Source organism: Andrographis paniculata, unplaced genomic scaffold (genome assembly GCF_009805555.1).
Source record: "Andrographis paniculata isolate CXL003 unplaced genomic scaffold, ASM980555v1 Contig22END, whole genome shotgun sequence".
Classification (NCBI taxonomy): domain Eukaryota; kingdom Viridiplantae; phylum Streptophyta; class Magnoliopsida; order Lamiales; family Acanthaceae; genus Andrographis; species Andrographis paniculata.
In genome coordinates this window covers 2,911,583-2,927,921 of record NW_026137513.1, presented here as the reverse complement: position 1 = coordinate 2,927,921, position 16,339 = coordinate 2,911,583, and the positions used below count along the sequence as shown (strand labels likewise).

Sequence of the window (16,339 nt, the reverse complement as noted above, 5' to 3'; positions counted from 1 at the left end):
CTTAATCAAATAAAACCGTGTAATAGTCCCACATTAATCATTTTGGATTTGAGTTAACTACATTCATATAGCCTCACGATTTTCTGACCACAAATGTTCAAATACTTTTTTACTCTTAAGAGCATCCGTTTCAGTCATTTCTTTCATTACATTTATCGTTGCTTTTTCAGTTTTTACTATAACAAAATTTATTACCTTTAATAAGAAATACAATTATTATATTTTATTACCTTTGTCAAAAACCCATTACCTTTAACAAAAAAAAAAAAAAACAAATTAATAACTATCCAAAAAATTTTGAAATTTCAAAAATTTAAAGTTTAATTTAACACAAATTATCTATAAATATATTTAAATTTCATTAACCAATTTTCTACATTTTCATATTAAACAAAATGACTAACCAAAATACTATCTTTTCAATCGGTGCTTAAATTAATTATTAGACACAATTTGACAATAAAAATAATAATTATTATATTATATTGTTAATATATTGAAAAATATAATAGGATTTTTAATACAACAATTACAGAATAATAATAATAAAAAAAACAACCATTTCCTAACACCAACTTCAGTTTATTGAAATATCTTAATAAGTACCCATGTTGATCAATAATAATTCAATCATGCTGTATTAATTACATACACAATTTAAATTAGATGTTTGAATCAAATTAGTTCAACATGCAAAATCTAATTCAATAAAATTTTCATATAATTCAGCAAATTTTCTTAATTGTATGTTTGGTTTTTTGATTTGAAATTGGGGTCTCATTTGAATTTTGATTTAAATAGTATCTCGATGTAATATTTTTGTAAAAGAAAATAATGTATTTTTTCAAAAGTTATGCGTGCCGAATAGTAGTAGTAATTTTTTTTTATTTGAAATAAGAAACAAACACAATTAAACAATTATAAATATAATTGAAGTTTGACACGAGATTTTAATAATAACGATATTATATTGAAAGTGAACGTAAAATAGATAGTAAAAAGCTAAACTCTCTTTATGAGTATATTTGTGTAAAAAAATATGATATTTATATAATAATAATAATGAAAAAGTATGAATAATTTTAAGGCGATATAATTATTTTTAGAAACAAAACTATTATTTTAGGATAGAATAATGCAAATATATAAAATAATTTTTATATTTTTTATCATTACAAGTACAAAAGAAAATGAATTTTTTTGTAAAAATTAATACTAGTATTTTTATATTTATATAAAAATTATTTTTAATATAATAAAAAAAAATATTTATTGAGCTAGACATGCAAAATGATAACAAAAAAATATTAAATTGGAACAAAGAAGGTATTGATAGACATTTTTTTAAAAAAACATTATATTGGAATAAAGAAGTGTTTGTTTTGTGTAATAGTTTGAGTGATATAAAAATAGTAAATATGTGTAATATATTAATTTTTCAGAAAAAATATATGTATATATATATATATTTAAAAAAATAAAACATAATCAACACTTAATGGGAATCTTTCACAACATAATAGTTGATCAAATTTACAGTCAAATGCAATAATTTAATACTTTAATACTTTCATAATAATAATAATTGTTATACTATTTAATACTTTAATAACAATAATAATATATTATATACTTCATCGCACCACAGTATATATTCTTTTGCTATTTAAAAGATACGGTAAACTGTTTTTTAGTCCACCCCTTATCATTTTAGTTTCGTAAGTGGAGCTTGTTGCAAACTAGTTTTATAAGTGAAAATTTTTCGTTAATTTAGTCCACCTACTTATCATTTTAGTCCCATAAGTGAAGCCACGCGGGCGTCTCCGGCGCCGGAGAACTAAAACAATGAAATTTTTTTACTTATAGGACTAGTTTGCGATATACTCCATTTACGGAACTAAAATGATAAGAGGTCAAGTCACGGGACTAAAAAAAATAATTTACCCTTAGAAGATCTATAATCAATAAATTTATTTTATAATTTAGTAATAAATATATGTATAACTCATACAAATAATAAATTTCACCTACTATTAATCTACATATACAACTATTTGTTTGGTTTTGATATGATATGAAATTGATGTAATGATGTGAATTTTAGTTTAGTATTTTCGTGTTATGTTATATAAAATAATATTTTTTTTTTTCGTCCACAAAGTATGTAATAATTATGATATTTAAAAATTATTATTATCATTATTGTTATTATTTTTATCTTTATGATATATAAAATTAATATAAAAGTTGATATACATATATATATATTTATAAAAGTGTAATGTTAAGAATATTTGTAATGTATAATAACTTCGTATATACTATAAAAAACTGAATACTTTATATTTAAAAATGACAAAATATAAAATGAATATATAGATTTGATATAAAATAAGGAAATAAACCCCTTTATTTTACGGTTTGTAGATTTAATTTTTAAATTTGAATGTTTTTATTAAACTATTTAATACTATGATATAAATATATATTAATATAATATTTTAATGTAAAATTAATTTTATAAAGTAATATAAAAAAATAATTTAATATATTTTAAGAATAATTTACGTATATAGTAAAAGTTAGATAAGAAATCCAAGAGGCCTAAATTACCATTCTATTGTGTTTAAGAAATCCAAGAGGCCTAAAATACCACTCTATTGTGTTTGGATTGAATTTTGAGTTGAACAGTAAAAATTTTGAATTTGAATAGTTGTATAATGTGATATAAATAAATGTTGATGTTATGTTTTAAATATAAAATTGATTTTTAGTATAATATAAAAAATAAAAAATAAATATTTTGATTTAATGTTTTTGAAGAAAAAAAATAGGATGAATAATGTATTTAAAATTCAATCCCCAAACAAACACACCCAGTAGTTGACTATTAGCTTCAAAGTCAAACCCAATAATAATGCTACTACTGTCGGAACTCTCCCAGCAAAAAAGATACACACACAGAGACATACTGCATTTGAAATTTTGAACCTTAACCTCATCAATTATTCATCTGCTAAAAATGTCACAAATCCTTTAAACAATCCCAAGTGTCGATCAGTTGCCCAATTGGGCCTCCCCGGGATAGCCCGGCCCGGGCAAGCCGGCTCCGGAAAACATTAAACCTTAACCGGACATGTAGCATGCCCGCTTGGCGGCGCGGACAATGTCTTCAACCTACACCGAGTTTCATTGCAAGAAGATCGAATTATGCACCGAATCAATCAATTCACCGGAACGATAAGACGGATGACTTTATAGTTTGACTCTAGCTAATGCGAAATCGAAAATTAACCTGCGGGAGCGCCATTCGCTCGAGGTTGGCCGCGTAAGGCATTGGGACATCCGCCCCGGTTATTCGCTCAACCGGAGAATCGAGATAGTCGAAGCTATCCTCGGCGATGGATGCGCTGTAATGACACAACGAAAAAAACCACCAAAAGATGAGCACTTGTCGGATGTATATTAGAGGCGGCAAAAATAAGCATGCCTCGAAAGCCCAGTCTGAACACGACACATAAAAATCGTGCTTGGTCCTCCAAAAATAGGCCCGAAAATTTTGGGGCTGGCCGGCATGCTAATGAATCGGGCCCTCATGAAGGTCAGATTGTGCCTGGCCCGACCAATTTTAAAAATTATATATATATACATTAATTTTTAAAATAAAGACAAAAATTACATTATGACCGCTAATAAGGTTCAATTATCTATTTCCACTATTAAAATATATTTTATTTTAAATTAATTAAAAGCTAAAAAAATAGATAAAATATTTTTTTTAAAAAAAGAAAGCGGGCTGCCACGGCACAGCCCGGTTTCAAACCGGGTCGTGCTCGGGCCAGCCTTTCCATGCCCAATTTGCAATCGGGTTGGGCTGACCCAGAAAAAGAAAAAACCGGGCCAGCCCGAATTGCTATCCCTAACTAATATTTAAGGTAAGATTAGTGAATGCACATGTGTAAGAATCCTATATATGTTGTGTCCTGAAATTTAAGGCCAACCAGATCTCGGCGCCGACACCGTGTTGGGGATACCCTTCTTCGACCGTCACAAGCCTATTGGTTTTTCTCACCGAGGCGTTGATTGTGGATCTATCCATCGGCCTTATGGACCGTAAATTTACAACCTGCTCAAAGAGGAAGATAGATTTGAAAAATACGAAATTCCATTCCTTAATTTTTCGATGTGGTAGTAGTAGAAGTCCAGCGCTTTGTAATACATACCTCGGCATCTATTCCTTCCTTTGCAAGTATATCGGCGGCCTGGACAAGTTATTAGACTATTAAATAAACACAAATTGGACAATCCAATTTATCACTACAAAAAAATAACACATTTAATGAATTTCGTACATAAACCATAATGTCATTAATAACGAAAAAAAAATGGATTTAAGGATTTTGTTACAAAAATATTATTTTCTTGTAGTATATATACATAGCCAAACTAGGGTTCCGAGTCGAACCTGCAGAGAAAAGCCAACCATTTTCGAGAAGGCCACAATGGACACATCCTTTCCGTCTCTCTCAATCTGCCGATCATAAAAACTTGAATTATTACCTCGTATTGGCAAACTGTTGTATGAGTTTATCGCAACCTTACCTTAGCTTTCCCAATCGGGACAGAGAAGCTCGAATCGAGAACTTCCGCGGATACCGGGAAAGATTCACCATACCTGATCGATAGATACATACGCAACATTACATTGTAAAATAACCGATCGAATGACTAAAAACATAGATGAATAATGAAACGAAAAATGATTAATTATCTCTGTAAAGCTATGCACTCACAAGAGTTCGTTTTCAAGGAATACCACAGGGTCGGGGTCCCGGATGGCGGCCTTGAGAAGTCCGCGTGCATCCTCGGATGAGTACGGGGAAAGCACTTTTAATCCCGGGACTGCACCGTACCATGGAGCATAACACTACACAATACTTAAGATTATTCGAGTCCACAAATTTTCATTGAAAAAATATTCATGATGATTGAAATAATTACTGATAATAAATAATATCAAAACTTTCAAAATTACTTATGTAAGCTGGGCCTTCTATATTTATGTAAAAACACTTAAAAACTTTGATACTCTTCATGAAGGTTAATTTAAATAATATCACATCAAATAACTGTGTACGATTACATCAGTCACTTTTAATTTTTTTTTTTTTTTTTTTACTATTTTCATAAATTTCTAAAAGCTTGAATTTCTCCGGATTTCTACTATTTATAATTTTTTTTCTAAAAATATTAACATCAACACCTATTTATATCACATTATACAACTATTCAAATTCCAGTTGTACCTGCGAATGCTGGGCGGCTACACCGGCAGCCGCGCCATTCGGCCCTCGGAAAACAATAGGCACACTTATGTTGCCGGCGGACATGTAATTTGTCTTAGCCGACGAGTTAATAATTTGATCAATTGCCTGCATCCACAAAAAATGATAACATATATAGCTAATTCGAAATTTGTATGGCTGGTCGGCAACCGATGATATTTAACCTGCATTGCGAAGTTAAATGTCATAAATTCGACGACGGGTCTAAGTCCATAGTACGCGGCGCCGGCGCCGAGTCCAGTGAAGCCGGCCTACATAACAACAAGAAACAACTAATGATCAATACAATGCAAGATTTCCTTAGAAATTATGACAGCAGTCATCAGCAGGTAATGTAAGAACTAAATTAAACCTCTGTTATAGGGGTATCGACCACTCTGTCCGGACCGTACTTCTGTAAGAGTCCCTTGGTGACCTTATAAGCACCTTGATACTCACCGATCTGATAATCAGAATGTTTAAATTAAGAAGAACAATTCTATGACAGAAAGTAAAAGAACATCAATCAGATCCTGTCCTAATTTAGCCCTAATTTTTATCACCTCTTCCCCCAACAGGAAGACGCTACGATCGGCGGACATTTCCTCGTCCAACGCCGAATTCAACGCATCTCTTACCGTCATCTGTAATAATCGATTTCAGTTTCTACGACAATTCTAGGAATTCTAGGAAACGAGGTTACTGCTCATTCGAGGAAATTGAGATTTGAGCGTTACCTGGTTAACTGAAGCTGCAGAGTAATTTCTAGATGGTAATACAGTAGACCTCAAAAACTAGGAAAAATTAACGTCAATTCAATCGCTGGAACAATTACAACAGATCTAAATTTAACTTTGAAATGAAAATTAAAGCTACCTGTGCAAGAGCGGCATCTTGCCTCCTTAAAAACCTCAACATCTTCTTCTGCTGCTTAAACTGCACCGAAAACCGTGAGGCAATAATAGATTGAAAATCACTTGTTATAACGCTAAAGGATCAATCAATCAAGTTATTGCAGAGATTGTAATTACCTAGTAAATTGGTGAGAATTTCGAGTGAGATTAACGTTAATTTTCCGATGGCGGTGGTGGTGAGAGTATCTCTTTCTTGAGGTGAAAGAAAAGCGAGAATGTGGGTAAAAGGAAAACGTTTGTAAGGACGCCACGAGGACTAAAGTGGGGCCCATTTTAGTTCCACGTGTTGGAATAATGATCGATAATTTTTGGTTTGTACGAGTATTAGGTTTATTTATTTATTTAATCGGTGCATTAGGTTTATTTTTATAGGACGATGGATGTTTCATTGCTGTATTATTATTTTATTTTATTTTATTGTTGTTTCATCCAAAGGGTGCTTTTGTCAGTGGAATTGGATTTTAAATACAATATTTATTTTGGGTTTATTCGTTTGAAGAATTTTATCAAAATTTTATTATTCATCCAAAATTTTCTTTTAAAAAATATCAAATCAAATACCTATTTTTTATTTTTAATATTATACTAAAAATTAATTTTACATTCAAAACATCACATTAACACCTATTTATATCACATCGTACAACTATTCAAATTCAAAATTTTTACTATTCAAATCTCAACTCAAAATCCAAACCCCCAAACAAACACACCCTTCATTTTTTTTTTCCTTAAAAACATCAAATCAAATATTTATTTTTATTTTTTATATTATACTAAAAATTAATTTTACATTCAAAATATCACATCAACACCTATTTATATCACATCGTACAACTATTCAAATTTAAAATTTTTACTATTCAAATCCCTACTCCAAATCCAAATCTTCAAACAAACACATCCTAAATGTGTTGAAATCATTATATACGTGGCTTTCTGTCTTTATTTTGGATTAGTTTCATTTTAATTATAAATTAAAATTATTTATTGTTTTTGTTCGACTAATTATCCCGTAATATTTAGTATAAAAATAACAAAAATAATAATATTTTAATATAAAACTAAAGTAAATAAAAAATAAATAATTAAAATTTATTAAAATATATTAAAAATTAATTGTAGAATATTAATGTAAATAAAAAATAGAAAAAATTAATTATTATTTATTTAAATAAAATAGTAAAATTATAAATAAATAAAATTATTCAGCATATATAAATTATGTATTAATTTAACGAAAAATTAAAATAAAAAACTATATAATTATTTCGAATAAAACAAATATTATTTGATTATATATATTATAATAATAATACACTTTCCCTGTTCACTTGACAATGTAACAATTATTTTTAGTAGACGAAGCAAATATTATATTTTAATTTATAAATATTATATCAAACTCCAATTAAAGTAAAATAAAACCTTTTTACTTATTTTCTAAACTTTTTACCTTACATGTCCTGGGTTTTTATATAAAATATAGTAATTATTTTTCATTATAAAGTTTGATATTGATTCATCATTTTATTTTAGTTTGAATATTATTTTAATTTATTAGTTTAAAATAAAATTAATATCTTTTTATTATTTAAATATAAATTTAAATATTTGGACACATATTCATTAAAAATAAATAATTATTATATTTAATTTTATTTAATAAAAAATAGATTATCTTTTGCAAAGAGAACAAAGACATTTTTTTTTTTTTTTCTATATATAACAATCTGAAAAGAAAATTGTGTAAATCAAAATAATAAAAATAATATATTTTTATTTAAAAATGTATAGAAGAAATAATAAAAAATTTATTTAAAACTCAAACAAAACAAACTCTCGATTTACAGCAAAAAGTTATATATTAATGTTTTTAGTTACACCAAAAAAATAAGTTTGATTTCGTTCTTTTATTGTGTATTAATATCAGTCAGTGTTTAAGATGATATAATTCTCCAAATAAATTATATGAAAAATATAATATACAATATACAATATATTGTAATATATATATACAATAATAAAATTGAGGGTGCGGTTTCTTTTGGTTGAGTTTGATAAATTTTGATTTGAGATTGATATTAAAATTAATGTTTGATATAATACTTTGTGAGAGAAAAAAAAATTTTTTTTTTTTAAAAACTCAAAATTTCAAATAGTAAAATTTAAAAATTTTGATTAAAAAACAATACCTAACAAGATGAAATATTATTTTTATAATACTTTTATAATTATCAATATATTACAATCAAAATATATACAATTATATACAGTAAACAAATAAATTCATATGTAGAATTTTCCGGAATTGTTGTTGCTAGTTAATAATAACGGGAAAAATATTTTTAAAATATTTATTTATTTATTTTTAAATATTTTATAAATGAATATTATATGTTTCTATTAAAATTGATATGTATTAATATAATAATTAAAAATGAATACTATTTTACTTTAAAACCAACCATATAAAGTACAGAGGAACAATGAGGCGTCGTGGAAGAAGACCAAGTGCGGGCTTGCGTCAGATCTCAGGGGAGCAGGTGTGCCGGAGCAGTCCAGAGGAAATTAGGGCTTTTGCGGAGGTCTCTCTATTCTGTCTTCATAGGTAATATTGTGATAGATTCGGATTTCAAGATGCTAGTGTCGACGGTCAATATTGTAGCTCTAGTTATTGATTGGTTTTCTCCAAAACACATACCCGAGCGTGTGAGGCCGAAATTCAGTTTTATTCGCTTAAAATGTCGCGGGGATGCGGTCAAAATCGTGCAGAGGTTCGATGGTTGGAGGTGGCATGGTAGAAATTTGAGGGTTGCTCCGGAGAAGAAGACCAATTTCTCAAATCTGTCTGTAGGGGTAAAGAATATTAGATCCACCAATTTTAGGGCCGGACGTAGCTTTGTTGAAGTTGTCTATGGAAAGGGTTTTGATGATGCTGGTCTCCAAAAGCTGAACAATGTGAGTTCGGCAGAAGTCGAACATAAGTGCTTAGATCTGAATTTGAATAAGGAAATGCAGGAGACACTCGGTAACGCTGCGGTGGTGGCAATTAGAGATTTATTGAAGTTGGATGTTCTTGTGCATATAGTGTTTGATCAATTCCCATCTTGCAACAAGTTCTCATATATGGGTGGCCGTCTAATGATCGCAGAGTTTGACTCGATCGAAGAGCGCAATATTTTTCTAGATGCTCCTATGTCTGCGCTTCAAGAGCTAGCTTTATGGAAATTGACTTGGAAACCTAGCATGAAAACCTCTTTGAGGTTAGTGTGGTTATTGACTAGGGGATTGCCGATCCAGGTATGGGGAGAGGATTCTTGGCGTAGGATTGCCTCTTAATGGGGCGAGCTGGTGGGTTGCGACGAAGAAACCAGAGAGGGGCATCGTTTCGACTCTGCTAGAATCCTTATTCTTATTGAACAACGAGGTAAGATCCCAACAAAATGTTGGATCCAAGCTGGTGGTTTTCGAAGCAAAATCTATCTGGTTGTCGCAGATGCAGAAAATGCAGTGAAGGTGGGGGAGAGGGAAAACCAAGCTTCGTCGGAACTACCTGCATCGATGTTGGGAGAATACCCGAAGAAGGCCAAAAATGCAAATCAAAAATAGATTCGATGTACTCCTTAGGCGTGGTCACGCCTAAGCAGTGTGTTCAAATTGTTCCACCAAAAATTTTGCCTTCAATCAATTATTTTTCTACCAAAAAGAAGATGAATAATAACCACCAATAAACAACTGAAATAACGATATGAGACTCCCAAACTTTTAACGTGGAAAACTTTTTCGAAGTGAAGGATAAAAACCACAAGGCCTATCACCCAACCCAAGGCAAAATCCACTATCTCAACAAAGGTTCGTACAATCAAAGATAACCACAACCAAAAGGGCTATCAAAGAATTGGACCTCAATCACAAGAGATCTCCCAATTGCTAACAACCCATTCCAATCATCAACCAATAAGATTCAAAATCGAATCCAAACAAATAAGAAGAAATCAACGATACCAAAAGGAACATCCGAAGATGACGAGACCGTTGATCGGAACCGAGTTGAAGAAATTCTCTCTTGCTTGTTGATTCTCTCACGTGCGTGGATAACGATTGTATCTCTCAATCTCTACACCCAATTGACCCCTCTCCCAACTAAGACGGCTAGGGCAACAATTGGCAAAAAAGTGGACTCTCAATTTTTTTTTTTTTTGGACTAACTTGAATTGTTGGGCCTCCACACATAGAAGGAACCCAAACCCAGTAATTTTCCCCCTTCCGACTATGTGAAGGAGGCAACCAACCTTGCAGCCATCCTGCAGAATTCGAACTTGTCTCTTGAAAGGCTTTTACTGCACATATCCGCACCATTTTCATCCGTGTGGATCTTATCAACTTCAATCAACTTAGAATCCAAAACTTCTCGAATCCAATGATACCTTGTATCAATATGTTTCGATCTCCCATGAAATGTTGGATTCTTGCTAAGATGAATTGTACTTTGATTGTCGCAATACAAAATATACTTTTGTTGAGTGAAACCAATTTCACTCACAAAAGTCTTCAACCATAATAACTCCTTGCAAGCTTCGGTAGCAGCAATAAACTCCACCTCGGTGGAAGAGAGTGCAACACATTTATGCAATCGGGATTGCCATGAAATAGCTCCCCCTGCATTAGTTATCAAGTATCCAGAAGTAGACTTCCTATTATCACTATCTCCGGCCATATCAGAATCTGTATAAGCAAAAAGCTCCGACTTATCAGTACCAAAGCACAACTTCATATTCGAAGTTCCCCGAAGATATTTTAGAATCCACTTCACTGTACTCCAATGCTCTTTGCCAGGATTCGATATGAATCGGCTAACAACACCAACTGCGTGAGCTATGTCTGACCGAGTACACACCATGGAGTACATCAAACTTCCAACTGCTGAGGCATAAGGAATCCGCTGCATATCTTCATTTTCTTTCTCAGTAGAAGGATACTGCTTCTCACTCAATTTAAACGAAGCAGCAAGCGATGTAGAAGTAGCTTTGGCCTTGTCCATGTTGAACCGCTGCAACACTTTTTCGATATATTTTTCTTGGGATAACCATAACTTTTTCTCTTCCCTATTCCAAGAAATATACATCCCAAGAATACTTCTAGCTGGCCCCAAATCCTTCATTGCAAAATACTTGCTCAACTCTTTTTTTCAAATTATTTATTTTTGAGGCTGAAGAGCCTACAATGAGCATATCATCTACATAAAGAAGTAAGATGATAACATCAGTACTTGAGAACCACTGCACGAAAACACAAGGGTCGGCATCAGTCTTCTTGTACCCTTGTTGAATCATAACAGATTCGAATTTCTTGTACCACTGCCTCGGAGCCTGTTTAAGTCCATACAAGCTCTTTTTCAATCGACATACATGGTTACCCTTCCCTTTCACCACAAAACCTCTAGGTTGCTCCATATAAATTTCTTCTTTGAGGTCACCATGAAAAAATGCCGTCTTGACATCCATTTGCTCCACTTCTAAGTCAAGACAAGTAGCCAAACCCAATATAACACGAATAGAAGTCATCTTGACAACCGGTGAAAAAATCTCCTCAAAATCAACACCATGTTTTTGACTAAAGCCCTTCACAACAAGTCTGGCTTTGTATCGAGGAGATGATGAGTGTTCTTCATGCTTTACTTTATAAATCCACCTATTTTTCAAGGCCTTTCTATCACTTGGAAGCTTAACTAACTCATACGTGTCATTAGCATGTAGGGATTGCATTTAATCTTTCATAGCAACAATCCACTTTTCTTTTTTAGGACTCTGAACGGCTTCTTCATAGTCCTCAGGCTCTTCATTCTCAGTCAAGAGCACATACTCCGTAGATGAATACCTAGTGGAGGGTTGTCTATCCCGGGTAGACCTTCTCAATGAAGATTCTGCCATATCCACCGAATCCGGACCAACATCAACATTATCAACAGCATCATCGCCGACAGACTGATTTTCATCACCACCCAATTTTGGTGCAAGAACTCGATCCAAATAAATCAAGTCTTTATTTTGAACATTTGGCTTATGGTTCGTCTCAATGTCCTCAATCGTTTGATCCTCCATGCATACAACATCACGACTTCTGACAAGATTTTTCTCAATAGGATCATAACACCTATAGCCAAATTCATCATCACCATAGCCAATAAAGATGCACTGTCGAGTCTTAGCATCCAACTTGGATCGCTCATCCTTAGGCACATGAACAAACACTCGCATCCGAAAACTTTGAGGTGATCATAAGATACTCTTTTTCCGTACCAAACTCTGTCAGGAACATCTGTCTGCAAAGCCACTATAGGAGTCAGGTTAATAATGCGAGTAACTACATATAAAGCCTCACCCCATAAATGTTGAGGCAATTTAGCATCCGAAAGCACGCAGATCTCTCTCCATTAACGTTCTATTCATTCTTTCCGCCAAGCCATTTAGTTGCGGAGTTTTAGGAGGCGTCTTCTGATGTCGAATACCATGCTTTCGACAATAAGCATCAAACGGCCCACGATATTCACCTCCATTACCGGTCCTGATGCACTTCAATTTCTTACCTGTTTCTCTCTCAACAGAAACATGAAACTCAACAAAAGCATCAAGAACCTAATCCTTCGATTTCAACACTCGAACCCATAATTTTCTTGAGTGATCATCAATGGAAGTAACAAAATAAACTGCACCTCCAAAAGACTTTACCTTCAAAGGACCGCACACATCCGAATGGATCAATTCAAGAATATCTTTTTTCCTCGTAGGAGGGTGATGAACAAAAGAAACCCGTCTTTGCTTTCCTTCAAGGCAATGTGAGCACTTACCAAGTTGAGCACGTGTAACACCAGGGAGTAGATTCTTTCTCTCCAAAGTATTGAGTCCTTTCTCACTAATGTGACTCAATCTCCTATGCCATAAGCTCGAAAAACTCCCATTATGAACTGCATTAACACAATTCGCAGAAATAATAGCATGAAACCAATATAAACTGAATTTTTTCTTACCCTGAGCAATTACCATAGAACCTTTGGTAATCTTCCATTTTCCATCACCGAAATGGCTAGAATATCCATCATCATCCAACCTACCAGTGGAGACTAGATTTAGTCGAACATCGGGAGCATGCCTCACATCCTTCAGCATTAGTGTGTATCCACTACTGGTATCCAAACACACTGTTCCTGTGCCTACTACTTTCGCCAAACCATCATTTCCCATCTTCAAGACTCCAAAGTCTCCCGGAGTATATGATGTGAAGAAATCCAATTGGCAGTCACATGGAATGCAACTCCACTTATCCACAACCCAACTAGTCTCATTTTGGGTAAGATGAACTCCCTTTTCCTCATACACAATGACGAGATCCTCCGACATTGTCGTATGCACACGATCATTGCTCATATTATCATCTTTTTGCTCATACTTGTTGTTCTTGCCTTTCTGCTCATTTTTCAACTTGAAACAATACCTTTTGATGTGTCCCCGTTTGCCACAATAATGACACTCAAGGTCATTGTATTTTGGCTTTGACTTACTTCTTCCTCGAGACTTTTCTCGATTCCCATGATCTCGGCCTATATTCCAACTTCTCCCCATATTATTCGTAACTAGGATCTCCGAATGAGAAGATGAAGTGCCAAGAGTCTTCCTCCTCACCTCTTCATTCAAAATAGCACTTTTGATAAACTCCAAAGTGACTATCCCATCGGGCGCAGAATTAGGCAAAGAGACTCTGAAACCTTCCCACGAATCTGGAAGAGTATTAAGTAGCCACAAACCAAGTACCTCATCATCAAACTTCATTCCCATGCCTGACAGCTGATCGAAACATCCTTGAAACTCATTTATGTGATCGGAGATGGACTTGCTCTCATGATAACTTAATCGCTTAGCCTGCTTGAGTAGAAACAACTTATTGTTGTCAGTCTTCGAAGTATATAAGCTTTCCAACTTGTCCCACAATGTTTTGGCATTGGTCTCATTAACAATGTGATTAAAAACATTGTCCTCTACCAATTGCCTTATGAAACCACATACTTGTCGATGCTCTAATTCCCAATCTGCATCACTAGTTTCAACATCAGGCTTTGCCGCAGAAAACACTGGCCCATGTAACTTCTTCACATATAGAAGATCAGTTATCTTCCCTTTCCAAATATGATAGTTTGTTCCATCTAAGCAAATCATTTTTCCCAAGTTCACATCCATCTTTCAATGGTAAGTAACACTCCCAAAAAACCTTGCTCATATACCACTTTATGTTGGGAGAATACCGGAAGAAGGCAAAAAATGCAAACCAAACTTAGATTCGATGTACTCCTTAGGCGTGGTCACGCCTAAACAGTGTGTTCAAACTGTTCCACCAAAACCTTTGCCTTCAATAAATTATTTTTCTACCAAAAAGAAGATGGATGATAACCACAAATAAACAACGGAAATAACAATATGAGACACCAAAAATTTTAACGTGAAAAACTCTTTCAAAGTGAAGGATAAAAACCACGAGGCCTATCACCCGACCCAAGGCAAAATCCACTATCTCAAAAAAGGTTCGTACAATCAAAGATAACTACAACTAAAAGGGCTATCAAACTCCACACCCAAATACAAGAATCGAACCTCAATCACAAGAGATCTCCCAATTACTAACAACCCATTCCAATCCTCAACCGATAAGATTCAAAATTGAATCCAAACAAATAAGAAAAAATCAACGATACCAAAAGGAACATCCGAAGATGACGAGACCGTTGATCGGAACCGAGCTGAAGAAATTCTCTCTTGCTTGTTGATTCTCTCGCATGCGTGGATAACGATTGTATCTCTCAATCTCTACACCCAATTGACCCTTCTCCCAACTAAGATGGCTAGGGCAACAATTGGCAAAAAAGTGGATTCTCAATTTATTTTTTTTTTGGGCTAACTTGAATTGTTGGGCCTCCACACATAGAAGGAACCCAAACCCAACAATCGATTACGAAATCTTCTTATGACATAAGGGATCTGGGTCTTGAAGGTGGCGAAGGAAAGAGCGGCGGAAGTGATGGGCAGGGTTATGGTTTGAGAAATTAAGTTCCCTAAATAGGGCACCTCTTAAAGCAGTTGGTTGTGAGGTAGAAACTGTTCACCCTAACCAGTCGCTGTCAACTCCAACGGCCTCAGAGTCGGCTAATAGAAATAATCCTCTTGGGGAGTCTCCGTTTTACATCTCCGAAGATGCATTAGGGTCGGTAGAAGAGACTCCCCTTGGGCATAAAGCTGGAGATTTTAGTTATGTTATCCATCGTAAGAAAAAGAAATTTAGTCGAAGGCATTGCTCCGGATGTGCCAATCATCAACATGGAAATGATGATCTATTTGGACTCCAAAAGTGGATAATGAGGTGGCAAAAATGTCAAGTGGTTCAGATACAATTAATTCTGCAAACATGGGCGTCAGAGTTGTCAATAAGGGAGGAGTTTCCAAAGAGATAGAAACATCGAATGCTTTTAGAGCTCCAATGGGTGGGAGCTCGTCGCATAGTGTTGTCAAAGAATTCAAGATATAAAAGACAATAAAACTCCATTTTCAAAGTTACATAAGTCTTCTTACTTCGGAATTTTCAAAACAGCCTCCTCCTCAGCCTCAATTCACCACGGAATGAATCTGAAAATTTCAGATTTTGCAACCACTAGTAGCTGTTGTATGCAGATTTTTATCGAATGCCCTCAATTATCGATCCTTAAATCAAATCAATCCAACACAGTCTGCAATCAGCCCTTGGAGGTTGTTCGTGTCTTGTCTAAATTATTGATTAATTCTAAAATTATCATAAGAAATAAACTCACAACTCATCTTACTCAAATCTCCTAGACAGTTCGCAATTCACCAATCATATATTAACTATGTATACAAATTCGACAACTAAGTCCAATCTAAACTAAATCCAAATTCCAACATAAATTTTAATCTAATCACAACTACAATAAACATCAACAGGATGACATAATCCAATAAGGAATTAAAGGCACAATCTAATCCCAAAATAGCCCTGCAAAATTTCAGATTATTAGTATTATGTTTGAAATTTAAAAAT

The 16,339-nt window shown here is 33.5% G+C and overlaps 1 protein-coding gene across 1 annotated transcript; it reads right to left on the bottom strand.

Moving 5' to 3' along the window:
- Nucleotides 1–2,837: 2,837 nt before the first annotated feature.
- Nucleotides 2,838–6,470, bottom strand: LOC127245307 (pyruvate dehydrogenase E1 component subunit beta-1, mitochondrial-like). Its single transcript, XM_051266120.1, has 14 exons — nucleotides 6,356–6,470; nucleotides 6,201–6,260; nucleotides 6,062–6,118; nucleotides 5,888–5,968; nucleotides 5,698–5,787; nucleotides 5,510–5,596; nucleotides 5,307–5,432; nucleotides 4,794–4,927; nucleotides 4,603–4,675; nucleotides 4,466–4,531; nucleotides 4,224–4,262; nucleotides 4,002–4,126; nucleotides 3,296–3,410; nucleotides 2,838–3,177 (listed from the first exon to the last, which is right to left on the bottom strand). Exons 2-14 carry the CDS (start codon nucleotides 6,240–6,242, stop codon nucleotides 3,127–3,129), a joined length of 1,086 nt encoding a protein of 361 aa, XP_051122077.1. The 5' UTR covers nucleotides 6,243–6,260; nucleotides 6,356–6,470; the 3' UTR covers nucleotides 2,838–3,126.
- Between the last annotated feature and the right edge of the window lie 9,869 nt (nucleotides 6,471–16,339).

Bases quoted from the DNA above. Each gene is read 5' to 3' on its own strand.
- LOC127245307 (XM_051266120.1), bottom strand. From the start codon at position 6,242: ATGTTGAGGTTTTTAAGGAGGCAAGATGCCGCTCTTGCACAG. The intron at 5,597-5,697 runs GTTTAATTTAGT...GTTGTTATGTAG, and splicing joins TCGATACCCCTATAACAGAG to GCCGGCTTCACTGGACTCGG. The intron at 3,178-3,295 runs GTTAATTTTCGA...AACTCGGTGTAG, and splicing joins AGCGAATGGCGCTCCCGCAG to GTTGAAGACATTGTCCGCGC.